Here is a 14219-nt window from a genome sequence, read left to right on the forward strand (position 1 = left end):
ATGGTGCTTAAACAGGCTTGTTGGTATCACCACAAAATGCGACAAACAGTGCAAGAACGGAACAATAAGACTAAAGTAACGTACAACATGCGGTCCGACTTCCAACTAATGTTTATTGCAGAGTGGCCAAATACTTCCTATATCTCTTGCCACTGCGCAAAAAAATCGGTAGTAGGAAGTTGACGCTCATGTCGTATGTTGCCTTAGTGTTACTGTCCCGTTTTCGAGCTGTTTGCAACACTAAGCAAACTCCTGGTGCCATATTGTTACGTAGGATGACGCAGACGAAAGGCTATGTACAAATATATTTACAAGGAAAATACGCCGCGCTAGGCCAAGAGGCAACAGCCCGCGCTAGCATCTAATCGTCGTCGTCGTCTTCACACTGCTGGCCTTTCGTGATCGGACATATTGTGCCGTAGCACTACCCCCGGCTGCAAAAGCGCCGTCCCGGAGCGACTAAAGATCGGACTCGGAAGCAGTGTAGTAGGCCTTGAGCCTACTGACGTGTACGACATCACTAGATGCCACAGGAGAGGACGAGGTTGAGCCCACAGGAGCAATTTCGTAAGTCACAGGCGTCACCTGGCGCAGCACGCGGTAGGGCCCTGTGTATCGCGAAAGAAGTTTCTCTGAAAGTCCGACGTGACGAGAGGGCGACCACAGGAGCACGAGCGCACCAGGTGAAAACTGTACGTCACGATGGCGGGCGTTGTACTGACACTGCTGAGTGGTCTGTGAGGCCGTAAGTCGAGCACGGGCAAGCTGGCGTGCATGGTCGGCGAGGGCGATGGCGTCGCGCGCATACTCGCTTGTTGAGACCGCAGCAGGAGGAAGTGCCGTGTCTAGGGGCAAGGTAGGCGCGCGACCGTACAGGAGATAAAAGGGAGAAAATCCGGCGGTGTCGTGCCGGGAAGAATTGTACGCAAATGTTACGTAAGGAAGGGCAATGTCCCAGTCGTGGTGGTCCTTGGAAACGTACTTGGCCAGCATATCGGTAAGAGTACGGTTTAACCGCTCTGTCAGGCCATTGGTTTGAGGATGGTATGAAGTAGTCAGTTTGTGTTGAATGGAGCAGGAACGCACAATGTCAGCGATAACTTTCGAGAGGAAGTTTCGACCACGGTCAGTAAGCAGCTGTCGCGGGGTGCCATGAAGCAAGATAATGTCACGCAAGAGAAAGTCCGCGACGTCAGTGGCGCAGCTGGTAGGGAGAGCCCGAGTGATAGCGTATCGGGTGGCGTAATCAGTCGCGACGGCTACCCATTTGTTCCCAGAGGATGACGTGGGAAAGGGACCGAGCAGGTCTAATCCAACACGAAAGAACGGTTCCACAGGGACGGTGATCGGCTGGAGATGACCGGCAGGTAGCACCTGAGGTGTCTTCCGACGCTGGCAGGGATCACAGGCAGCAACATAGCGTCGAACGGAGCGAGCGAGACCAGGCCAATAGAAGCGGCGGCGGACGCGGTCGTACGTGCGGGTTACCCCAAGATGTCCTGCAGTGGGTGCGTCATGCATCTCAAAGAGCACAGCCTGTCGTAGATGTTTTGGCACGACAAGAAGAAGATCAGGGCCATCAGGGAGGAAGCTCCTTCGGTACAGAATGCCGCCCTGGAGGACATAACGGCGAACGGATGCGTCGGTAGGTGTAGAGCGCAGACGCTCGATGAGTACTCGCAGCGATAGGTCTCGGTACTGCTCATCGGCGATGTTAGCGAAGGCAGACACAGAGAAAATGCCGTCGGCGGTACTACTGTCGGCGTCGTCAGGCTCGTCTACCGGGTAGCGAGACAGGCAGTCAGCGTCCTTGTGTAGTCGGCCAGATTTGTAGGTGACAGAGAACGAATATTCTTGGAGGCGTAAGGCCCAGCGACCAAGTCTTCCTGAAGGGTCTTTCAATGAGCATAACCAACAAAGCGCGTGATGGTCTGTGACAACGGAAAAGGATCGGCCATATAAGTATGGGCGGAATTTCGCAACCACCCAAACTAGGGCCAGACACTCACGCTCAGTGATGGAATAGTTGCGCTCCGCGGGTGAGAGGAGCCTGCTGGCGTAAGCGATAACACGGTCGTGGCCACGCTGGCGTTGTGCTAGTACTGCTCCAATTCCGTGACCGCTGGCATCAGTACGGACTTCGGTAGGCGCAGAAGGATCGAAATGGGCCAGAACGGGAGGCGTTGTGAGAATGTCGATTAGATGAGAGAATGCAGAGGCCTCGTTATCGCCCCACTGGAAAGGAGAGTCTTTTTTCAAAAGGTCGGTTAGTGGTCGTGCTATGGCGGCGAAATTTCTCACGAAACGGCGGAAGTACGAACAAAGGCCGATGAAGCTGCGCACATCCTTGACACACGTCGGAACAGGGAAGTGCGTAACAGCATGGATCTTGCCTGGGTCCGGTTGCACTCCGTTCGCGTCAACGAGATGTCCAAGGACGGTAATCTGGCAACGGCCGAATTGGCACTTCGATGCGTTGAGTTGCAGACCGGCTCGCCGAAAAACGTCCAGGACTGCTGAGAGGCGCTCGAGGTGCGTAGCGAACGTTGGGGAGAATACGATAACGTCGTCCAAGTAGCACAAGCACGTGGACCATTTGAAACCGTGAAGAAGGGAGTCCATCATGCGTTCAAAAGTGGCAGGAGCGTTACATAGGCCGAACGGCATCACCTTGAATTGATAAAGACCGTCGGGTGTCACAAAGGCAGTCTTCTCGCGGTCGAGATCGTCCACGGCAATCTGCCAATAGCCGGAGCGAAGGTCAATAGAGGAGAAATAGCGAGCACCGTAGAGGCAGTCAAGGGCGTCATCAATCCGAGGTAGGGGGTACACGTCCTTTTTGGTAACCCTGTTAAGGTGCCGATAATCCACGCAAAAGCGCCATGAGCCATCCTTCTTTTTTACCAGCACAACCGGTGACGCCCAAGGACTACATGACGGTTCAATAATGTTCTTGGCAAGCATTTTGCGAACTTCTGCGTGAATAACTTGACGCTCAGCTGGTGACACTCAATACGGGCGGCGATGAATAGGAGGGGCATCGCCGGTATTAATGCGATGTTTGACAGCTGTAGTTTGGGCTAAAGGACGATCGTTAAAGTAAAAAATATCGTGGTAGGAAAACAGAACGCGGTAGAGTTCACGAGCGTGCTCGGAGGGCAAGTCGGGCACAATCATTTTCCGTAAGTCAGCGATGGAACAATTTGTCGACTGCGATGGTAGAGAAGTATTGGATGAAGTGTCGTCTACTGCAATGGATGCTACTGAGTGATCCTCGAACGAACAAAGCTGGGCCAAAGACATCCCACGTGGCAGCACTTGTGTCGTCAAGCCAAAGTTGACCACTGGCAGGCAGACGCAATTTGCCGTAATAGATAAAACTGTATGGGGTACTGTGATCCCGTGTGTAAGGAGGACGTCTTGCATAGGAGCCGCGATGTAGTGACCGTCGGGGACTGGCGGGGATGACACTAGGTCAACGTAGGTCAGTGCCGAAGGTGGCAAGCGAACGAAGTCGGCGGAACTGAGGCGACTGGGGTGTGGTTCAGTAGGATCCAGAACAGGCAGGTCAAGGCGGAGAGTACTGGCGGAACAATCGATGAGAGCAGAATGTGCGGAGAGGAAGTCTAAGCCGAGGACGATGTCGTGGGGACAGTGGGCGATGACTGTGAATAGCATGATTGTTGAGCGATCGGCGAAGGAGACGCGGGCGGTACACATACCAATTACGGGGGCTGTTCCGCCATCGGCGACACGGACAACAGGCGTCGTGGCGGGCGTGATAATTTTCTTGAGCCGGTTACGAAGCTCAGCGCTCATTACGGACAAATGCGCCCCAGTGTCTATGAGAGCAGACACGGAAACACCGTCGACGTGCACGTCAAGAAGGTTCAGATGAGTGGGCAAAGTCGGTAGAGGATTTGGCGGCGTAGGGAGCAATGCAGCGTCACCTCGAGGCGCTGCATCGTCTAGTTTTCCGGCTGGGAGCGGCGCCCGAAGGGAGTCGGCGAATAGGAGCGACGGGGCTGGGGAGAGCGAGATTGTCGTCGTTGGGGCGAAGGCGAACGAGAATAGGGACGGTTCGTTGCAGGAGAATCAGTGGCGGCATTATCGGAGCGTGCGGCATAGGGACGAGAAGGGCCACCTGAGGGGTGAGAGTAGGCAGTGTAAGTAGACCGGATCGGGGAACTCCAGCGACTACGACAGTGCCGAGAAATGTGCCCGATTCGATGGCAGTGGAAACAAATAGGCTTGTCGTCAGCAGTGCGCCACTCAGATGGGTTGCGGAAACGTGGTGGGTAAGAAGATGCGGGACGGGGCGAAATCGAAGAAGCCGGGCGGGTATCAGGGCAATGGGCCGGGCGGGTATCAGGGCGATGGGCCGAGCAGATGGTGTGAAGACCCATGTTTTCAAACTCCTGGCGGACAACTGCCTGGATCAGTGAGACCGTGACTGCAGATGTGTTGGGACTGGAGTCAAAGGCAGCCGGATAGGCGGCCTCGATCTCACGCCGGACGATCCTGGTAACATCGGCAGTGTTGTTGGGACGAGGAGCGTCGGCACAGGAAGATGTCGCTGGGGTGTTGGGCAGACGGGCAAACTGCTGGTCAATACGTCGGCTTTTGGCGAGTTCCAGGCGGCGGCACTCTTTTATAACAGCATCCACCGTGGCTACGTTGTTGCAAACGAGCAAGTTGAAGGCGTCATCGGCAATGCCTTTGAGGATGTGGGAAACCTTGTCTGACTCAGTCATGTGGGTGTCGACTTTGCAGCACAGAGCCAAGACGTCCTGAATGTACATGACATAGGGCTCTGTTGGCGTCTGCACACGGCCGGAAAGCGCCTTCTGCGCGGCAAGTTTTTGACCGTAGGGGTTGCCGAACAAGTCTCGAAGCTGTGTCTTAAGTGAATCCCAACTGGTGAGCTCATCTTCGTGCGTGCGATACCAAACTCGAGGTGTGCCACCGAGGTAAAAGACTACGTTGGCCAGCATAATAGTAGGGTCCCACCGGTTATTGCGGCTGACGTGTTCATAGAGGCTGATCCAGTCATCGACGTCTTCCCCATCGTGGCCCGAGAATACGCCAGGATCACGGGTAGCGGGGAGAGTGATGTAGGTCGTCGAAGGGGCAGCAGGTGTCGGAGCTGGCGGAGTCGGGTTGTCGTCGCCGGGAGCCATGAAGGAAGGCTCGACATACCGTCCACCGCGAAGCTCCGTGACGAGGTACAGGGAACGTCCACCTCCACCAGATATGTTACGTAGGATGACGCAGACGAAAGGCTATGTACAAATATATTTACAAGGAAAATACGCCGCGCTAGGCCAAGAGGCAACAGCCCGCGCTAGCATCTAATCGTCGTCGTCGTCTTCACACTGCTGGCCTTTCGTGATCGGACATATTGTGCCGTAGCAATATAAATGGTAGAAGTTCCCGAGTACCTCAATCTATTGCTCCAGCAATGCTTAACACTTGCCTATAGAGCAGCCTTAAGAAAGATTATAGAATGGCATACTTTCATGTTCGACAGTACATGAGAGCAATTCACCTAGCAGTCTCATACAGAGCATTGCAACCATCACACACATCCATGCTGATGCATGTGCCTCACCTTGGTGACCATGATGACCACAAACTTCTTTTCGTCAATGTCATACTCGCTCATTTTGGAGTCATCGCTGAGGATTTTGCCTGCGCAAGAGGGGAGCAGGAAAAACGCATCAGAGCAACAATGTGAGCCAAATTACCCACATAAAATGGTAGTTGTTGGCAGTACAAGTAGGTCATAATTTTCCAATAGACACACTATGTACAATGTTGAAGCTATGTTCCGAAATGTTTGCAGTGCGTCTGATATTAATGTGGTCCTACACCAAGTTTGGCGATTGCAAACAGATAAGTGTGATGTTCAGGTGATGATCATGTCTCCAAGGTACTGTATCGCTGTGCATTGCGAGAACAGCTGAAGATTCAAACAAAACCTAGCATGTCCTCCTTTTCAGAAGAACCTGCCTTCCCACCAACAGAGGCGCTGTTGCTGTTGCTTCAATGTTACACGTAACACCTGCAGTGGCGTAATCATACTCATTAGTCTATTTTTGTCAACTATACAGGACAAAGGCCTCTTGCATCAATCTCCCATTGTCCTCATCTTGCACCAGCAGACATCCTGCAAGTTTCTTCATTTCATGGCACCACCTCATTCTCTGCCATTTTCGACTGCACTTCCCCTCCCTTGGAGTACATTCCTCAATTCTAATAGAATTGAGGAATGCACTGCGCATTACATGTCCTGCCTAACTGCATTTCTTCACCTTCAACTCAACTAGAATATTGACTACCGCTGCTTGCTCTCTAATCTACAGTGCAGCAAGAAAAGAAGATGCAGAGGGCCTAGTCTATAATGTTAAACCACCCGGTAACATTTAAGGAGTAATTTTGGTCATTTGGAGCCAAACCACAATCCAAATGGTTTGGGTTCAGCTGGCGTTCTTGTAATCCGCTGTGAAATGCCAATACCAATGTAGCGCTCAGCGATAATGCAATAAGACTGAATGGCAGCCAGTGCTTCTCGTGTCACTGGCAAGCGCTGGGCGATTGCTGGGGGGTCAAATGTGGTCGCAATGTGCCACAAAGGCTCTCACTTTTATCGTACACCAGAGACCTACCAACCTTAACATTTGAAAACCACAACAATGCAAGCCAATAAATGCTACAAAACGGTGAAAAATACGAATTATTATTTCATTATTCTCTATGTTCGCTGTTTATTCAAGATTCGCATACTTTGTTTTGTAGGTACACCATGCACAGCCACTCTGCTCTACATAGTCACAGCAACAGTGATCTGAACCACAGACAAGTAGAACTGTTCACAAAGTTCATTAATTAAATATTCAAAAACGCCTGTTGAATATTCGGTTGCCGCTGCGCAGTGATTCTCAGTTGATGTCACTGCCATGCGATAGATCCGTACAATCAATTGGTCCAAAAGATTGTGCCATAAAAAATCATTGAGCCACTGTGTTTTCTCAAAATTGGTTTTGCATAAAGCATGTGCAAATGGAAAATGATAAAATATTTGAGCAAATACGACAATCGCAAACAAGGGTTAAGAAATGGGGCATTTAACAATAAAACTGTAAACGTTGCCAGGTATGCATACCACAACACATCAGCTTGGTGTCTCCAGCGCCCGCTGGTGGCGCAAAAAGCGGCAGCAGCCATGCACTTCGAGTAGTGTTTGAATTGCTCAGCACTGCACCTACATTTTGTCTCAATAGTTCTGTGCAGCAGGGACAAGGCTGCGAGGCCTACAAATGCGAATACCTGAGCGAGACAACAACACGCTGGACAGCTAATCACAGATGGATACCTTTAAGGCCAAACTACATGTACGCTTGACGGCATGTGAAAGTTCGCACCCATGCACCTCGCGTCTGGCGCGCCTAGTGCCTAATGGTGGTTTCAACCTACAAGACGCGCGCCAGCACATATCCACTTGGCGCACATTTTCGCCTTTGTAGACATTGTTTCGTATTTTTGTGAGGCAGCCAGAGCACTAATATTTGTCTCGAGAAGATAAATTTAGAATAGCGTTTTTCGCCTTACGTACACTAAACACAAGCACCTCTGCAGGATATTTTGGTGTGCGTCCCTTCAAGACATTTAGTTTAACTTACGGGAATGCAAATTCAAGGAAGCTTTATTGAGCGTGATCCTAAAAACTAAATTCGCTCGAAGAGGAAATGCACCAGCCATAAAACGTTCAACTTCCAGATCCAGAGACCAAGCATGACGCAACATGTACACGATGACAAGTTCTGCAAGCGCCGGCACAGAAACCGTGACATTGTAATTTATGCAGGGTTCATTTGCAGCTTGTTGCTCTGATCTGTCTGAGGGTTCGCGGTCATAATCATGTTGGGTGATCCCAGTCCCAAAAAACTTTCTCTCTTATTTTCGCAGGCATCATATTATAGACATGAGCGGAAGTGCCAAATTACTGCATCTTTGGTAAACATTTCTTAGTCCACAACATGGGTGAAATCGTGCTTGAGGAGCTGTTCCTAAAAGCGCCCTTCACCCACAACCGGTGTCTGCTGCTGCTCTCGTCGGCGCTAAGAACCATGCTGCTTTAGGTACCCGTGATTTACAGTTCAGAGCGAAGAAATAAGTGTGCTAGTGTATCTTCTCTGAAGCAGAAATACCGCCACTATTTGGTGTGAACTCTGCTTATTCTCCACCGGAGATGGCCCTAGCCCTGCTGCTCACCTTTTCATCGTAGAACTTCAACATTTCTTAGCAACTTGCAAACACGCAATAACAGAGACCTGTATCTCCTTATTGAATAAACGGACGGCTACAGATGAAATTTTTTCACGCTGCGTGCTTTATATGTTGCATGCCATCTGCCACAAGTACCAGACGACATGCACTGCCGAGAACCATTGTATTGAGTACAGTGCCACTTTTGCGCAATGATGCTAAGAAGTGGCGAAATGCGCTCCAAACAGGTCAGTCATATATGTGTTTCTCTACGGATTGGTCGGCCACCATAATCCTGTTGTTGCTGTGCAGACACGTCTCGTTACGGCAACGGGCGCCGGAATTGCAGAACGATCTCGCAAATTGGACGTGCTACGTGCTCATAACTAACATTTCAGGTGGGTTTAGAGAAAATGAAAGCTCATTTCAATAGTTCTTGGTGATCAACACGAGCCAGAATGTAGCCATCACACAAAGTCACACTGAAGCGGGAGCAGCCATGGGTGCCGCCATGTTGGTCAATGCCATCTCTGAGCATGTGTAAATGTTGGATATCTGTGTTTGCACTGCGCTTCGCCGTGTATAGTCTATACTGCACCATCTGTGCATGTGGGAGGCATATGGGTGAGAGCTTTCACGCATCAGCACCAGTATGTGTAGCTTGGACTTTGGAAGTTCTTGCCCTCCCGATTGGTTGAGGCACCTGTAGCTTTCACAGTGCTGCACGAAACTACACGAGTGGTTCTGTTAATTATGCCACCATTGGAAAGTGGTAGCTGTGGCCTAGATCTGAATCTGCAACATTGCACTCTCAGCATCAAAACCCCTCAACCACTGGGGTAAAGCAGTGGGAGAAATTTAGGTTTTCAAGGTTTCAAGATCAGGCTTTTGATGCACAACAGCTTTCAAGGCATTCAAAGGAACTGTACCAACCTTGCTGCACCAACAGTGCATGGGCACAGGTTGCAAGGTGACAGCCTGTCTACAAATGTGTGCAGACACAGGCCATGTTCGAAACTTGCACGGTTCATGGCACTGGTGACAAGGAAGTTCCAGCAGTGCCCAGTGCAACATGTTGCGTGTGTTTTTTAATAGGTGCAGGCAGTGTTGTTTGCTACGCCCAATCACTCAGTGGGCTGGCAGAAGTGGCTGCTTTTTTTATTTATGTACTTATTGACAATACCTCATGGACCATGTCTGTGCACAGGGTTTTACATGAGCAGGAAGTTCAAAAGAACAAGTTAGTTGACGTTGACAAAAAACAACACAATGGTGGCCTTGAAATGAGCAGAGTTAACACGAAGTATGGCATCAGGGGGATGATTATTCCACTTGATCCCTGTCTTGATAGAAAAATGCCACAGTTTCACCCAAAAGCTGAAGCATCAATTGTGAGGGAAAAAAAAATTAAATTATGGGGTTTTACGTGCCAAATTCACAATCTGGTTATGAGGCACGCCATAGTGGGGGACTCCAGAGATTTGGACCACCTGGGGTTCTTTAATGTGCACCTAAATCAAAATACACTGCTATTCTCACATTTTACCCCCATTGAAATGCGGGTGCCGTGGCCGGGATTCGATCCCATGACAAGATTATGAGGCAGGCTGTAGAGGGGGACTCCAGGTTAATTTTGAACACCTGGGGTTCCTTAACGTGCACCCAATGCATGGCACACGAGTGTTTTTGCATGACGCCCCCGTCAAAATGCAGCTGCCACGGCCGAGCTTAGATCCCATGACCTCGGGCTTAGCATTGCCACACCACAGCCACTGCGCCTCCACGGTGGGTTACGGCATATTTAGAAACGTAAGTGTACTTGCAGACAGCTTTCTGTGACGTCAAAGGAAAACTACAAAGGCTAAGCATGCACAAATGCAAGTACTCTTGAAAAAAGTTCCACATTCTTATCTGAATTAAGGAAGAGAAAACACAGACAGCTTACATATAACATAAAAATAAGACAAAAGTGATTGCTAAATGTAACTTATTTTGCTGCTTTTCTCTTCCGAATTTCACAAGTGCAACACTATCACGTACTACTACATTTTCAGCTTCGTTATTTCTTTGAGCAGCCACGGACTGGAACGGTCTACCCCATGACATCGTCGCCATCGCTTCAACACCTGCTTTTCAAGAACGCGTAACAGATCACCTTCAATGTTAAATCACCATCGCCGTTTGTTTTCCTCACTACAAATGTAATCCCACCCCTTATGTAACACCCCCTGAAATGGGGGCCTTTAAGGAATGAAACTGAACTGAACTGAACACTGCTGCACATGAAAGCAATGCTGATTCAGTATCCACTGAAGGAAAGCAAGAGTGCTGTCAAAAGCTGCCAGACTACTTGGTGCAGTAAGGCATTTACAGAAACTCTGCCCCTGTGGCTTTCTCTTTATTGCCACAGAAAACTGTCCATAAGTACAGAACAGCACAAAAATCATGGTAAGGGGTCACATGTGTGCTGTGTTTTTCGTGCTGTATTAATTCTACAGAGAACCTGGCTCTCTAGCAAATTAAATGCGCTGCCTAGCCTGATGGTGCAGTTGAAGACCATCTTCATCCAATAGGAGGTCCCACCTTTTGCCTGCCACATGAGTCGAGGGAAAGAGATAGCACTTACCTGCATATATTAGTTTCTGGCATTGTGCAGGGTAGTCCTTGCCCTTTTTCTCTTCTATCCTTTCTTTAAATACCTTCACCTGTAAGGAGAGACGCGCAGTGTAAGTGCAATGAAACTACTTATAGGAGATGGGTTCAGGCACCAAGTTCCTTACAAAAATTACCAGGGCAAACTGGGCTACTGCAATCAATCAGCTACCATCGGATTGATATGGCTAATCGTCATGCCTGCAGCTTCAGATGTTCTTGCGGTGTCAAATTTATTTGTTCAGAATGTCCAAGCAATCTTATTTCTATAGATGTATGGAGGCTTTAGGTTTTTATGCAGATGCAAAATTATCACTATTTGTTGTTTGTATAATGCAACATTTTGTTGAAAATTATAAAACTGTGAAAGCCACAACGTCATTTGAAGCCAGATGGACAAAGTTCAGGCAAATACATGTGGTAACTTTCATTTTCTACACTGACTGAACCACCATGCTTGCAGCTGCCGTAGACACTAGCCCCAGAGTACCCTCCAGTAACTACTACAGGAAACTCTGTGGCTCAGGTAGTTTAAGGCAGCAGAATAATATCAACACACAAGAACATGGAGAGCTATGCATGGGTAAGCAACATACTTCAATGAGCAATGAGGTTAAAACAATGTTAAATCACCTTGCAGGGTTGGCATTTACAATACCTACCCCCCACCGGCGGGATTCTTCCCAACTGCTTCTATGAAAATTGCCTCGCAGTCTGCGACAATGGAGGTTCAAGCTCAAGGAAAAAATTGTGGTTTATAGCATGCCAAGTTGCTATGCCAGCCCAAAATTTTCAACTCTCACCAGTAAGCTGTAAGTCAGGTCAAGTGCAATAGCAGATTTGACTGTCATGTGTTGCACAATGTACCTACCATTGAGCCCGGCTCACACTCGCAAAGCCCCCAAAAGGAACAATTTCTTTACAAATGAAGTATTTCTAGTTGAAAACTTTGCTTTCTTCTGGCATACCACAGCACAGCTGCTGCTGCTAGCTTCGCACCATAGGTACCAAATTTCCCAATGCAAAGCAACCGGGCTGAAGATTCCCGGTTCTTTCCTCCTGAATTTTCCAGAACAGACAAATTCCCTGAAAGCCCCAGGTTTTCATCCATAGCTATGAGCCACAGAACCTGGGGGCAAACACAATAACATGGCACACGTGATACTTCTTAAATTAAAATGAAATTCTGGGGTTTTATATGTCAAAACCATGATTTTATAATGAGGAACACCGAAGTATGAAACACCAGATTAATTTCGAGCATCTGAGTTTCTTTAACGTGCACTCAATGCACAGTACATAGGCGTTTTTGCATTTCGCCCCTATCAAAATGCAGCCGCCACGACTGGGGTTTGATCCCACAACCTGGTGCTTAGCAGCACAACGCCGAAGCCACCATGCAGCCATGGCAGGTACATGACATGCATACTGAGAAGCCCCCTGCCGTAATTTGCAGCCATCGCAAAAAGTGACAATAAACATTAAAGAAGGGCAAGAAAAACAACTGTAGTCTGAAAAGATGTTGGGGACTGGCACTAAGCCTTAATTAAACTGTAGAAACCGCTGACCGTTTTGGAGCTCAGATAGTGAGGAAGGCAGTGTGATCCGATGGGTACAAAGCCAAAAATTTCCTTAGAATGTGTGACCAACTTGGCATGGCCCCAAAGTGATATGTGGGACCTGACCTGACCTGACCTAACCTAACCTAACCTAACCTAACCTAACCTAACTCGCTCTATTCTGCGGGTTTGCAGAATAGAGCAGACGTGGCAGGGAGTCTCACACTTTTACACGACACAAGCTTACACCCCACATTCAGACCTCCGAGCTGTCATGAAGGAAAGAATGCAGAAGTACCACAGTGGGCTTTATCAAAGAAGTTTAGAGAGCTAGAAAACTTAGTAGATTTTTCGTTACCAATTAGGTTTATTATATTTTGGTGTTACGTGAACTATGATCTGATTATGAGGCACGCTGTACTGGGGAACTCTGGGTTCTTTTTGACCACCTGGAACTTTTTTAGTCCATCAACGTCAAGTTCTTTTATAAAAAATGGCATAATATAAACAGTATTTTCTTATTCCAGCAAATTATTGCACATTATATTGCAATTCGCTAATTACCAACAGCTTATCTGCTCTCATAGACAGACTTTCCTTTAGCACACGTGAAAGGTTCCGAGTGTAGTCTTAGCAGATGATAATGAAAGGAATCAAATGCATTCAGGAATATCTTGCAAGTGCCCAAACTCAAATTCACGATGCAAATTATGTTGACGAGCGTGGCTCATCTCCGGCTAGCAATACAGAAGAAGGTGTAGCCTAAAACAAGCACAGTTCAGGCTTGGGTGTTAAAGGTTAATGTGCAGCACGTGAAGCTCCATACAGGAGCGTTCTTGCATTTTGCCCCCATCATAACGCAGCCACTGCTGCCAAGATCCACCCCACGACAACGATGGGCGGGGGAGGGGTGGGGGGGGGGTATTATCTGCTCCACTGCAGGTCAGTGAGCTATCAGGTGCTCGTGGAAAAAGATACTAAAAAGGAATAAATATATAAATAAAGAATGAAGAAAGGAAGGAAAGAAAGAAAAGAAAAACAAAACACTAAACAATCCAGTGGAAAATAACCAAGTGCTGTAGCCTATAGCTTGAGATTTAGCATAGCGAATATGTTCTAAAGCTCCTTTTGCAACATTTATGGCTAATGGTTGCAATGTCTTGAACTTATTTATGAGGTATGATTCTGTGTATTTTCTGTCTAGCAGAAAATGTGAATTTGACTGTAGGATTTAGAGTCTAAGTTCATCAAAGTTATGACCTGATTGGTTGAAATGCTCGGCGATGGCTTTGGGAAGCTATTTAGCTGTGTCCACGCGATGCCCATTTAACCTGATGCTTACCGATTTTCCCATTTCATCAATATATTATTTCTTACAGAATGAACATTCAAGCACATAAATCATACACCACAACTATGCAAGTAAAGCCGGTCTTCACTTCGTGTGTTTAACTATTTGCGGTGCTTTTAATTTTACTGCCACCTTGAAGGTGCCTGCAAGTTTTGCACCTGGGGCGATGACATGCTTTTATTATGAGGAAATCATGTTGGCTGACTTTTGCATGGACTAACACGTCTTAAAATTTTTATTGCGACAATAGATCACCCTTCGTACTACCGGTAACGCTTTTCTCAGACATTCGTTACTTGATAATATTGAGTGGTATTTTCATAGGATGTTGTTTATGTTTAGGACGGTATCAGAATATTTCGTTATGAAGGCTGGTGGTCTCGCAGATT

General features: G+C 48.0%; 1 protein-coding gene across 1 annotated transcript in view; it reads right to left on the minus strand.

Moving 5' to 3' along the window:
- The window catches only part of LOC135911248 (UV excision repair protein RAD23 homolog A-like), a 59804-nt gene that overhangs the window by 32779 nt on the left and 12806 nt on the right, over window positions 1-14219 (minus strand). Inside the window, exons 2-3 of the mRNA XM_065443441.2 lie at window positions 10895-10973; window positions 5612-5691 (exon numbers count right to left, since the gene is read on the minus strand). Coding sequence (XP_065299513.1) covers window positions 5612-5691; window positions 10895-10973 — 159 coding nt within the window. The remainder of the gene's footprint in view (window positions 1-5611; window positions 5692-10894; window positions 10974-14219) is intronic.

Source organism: Dermacentor albipictus, chromosome 9 (assembly GCF_038994185.2).
Source record: "Dermacentor albipictus isolate Rhodes 1998 colony chromosome 9, USDA_Dalb.pri_finalv2, whole genome shotgun sequence".
NCBI classification, from domain to species: domain Eukaryota; kingdom Metazoa; phylum Arthropoda; class Arachnida; order Ixodida; family Ixodidae; genus Dermacentor; species Dermacentor albipictus.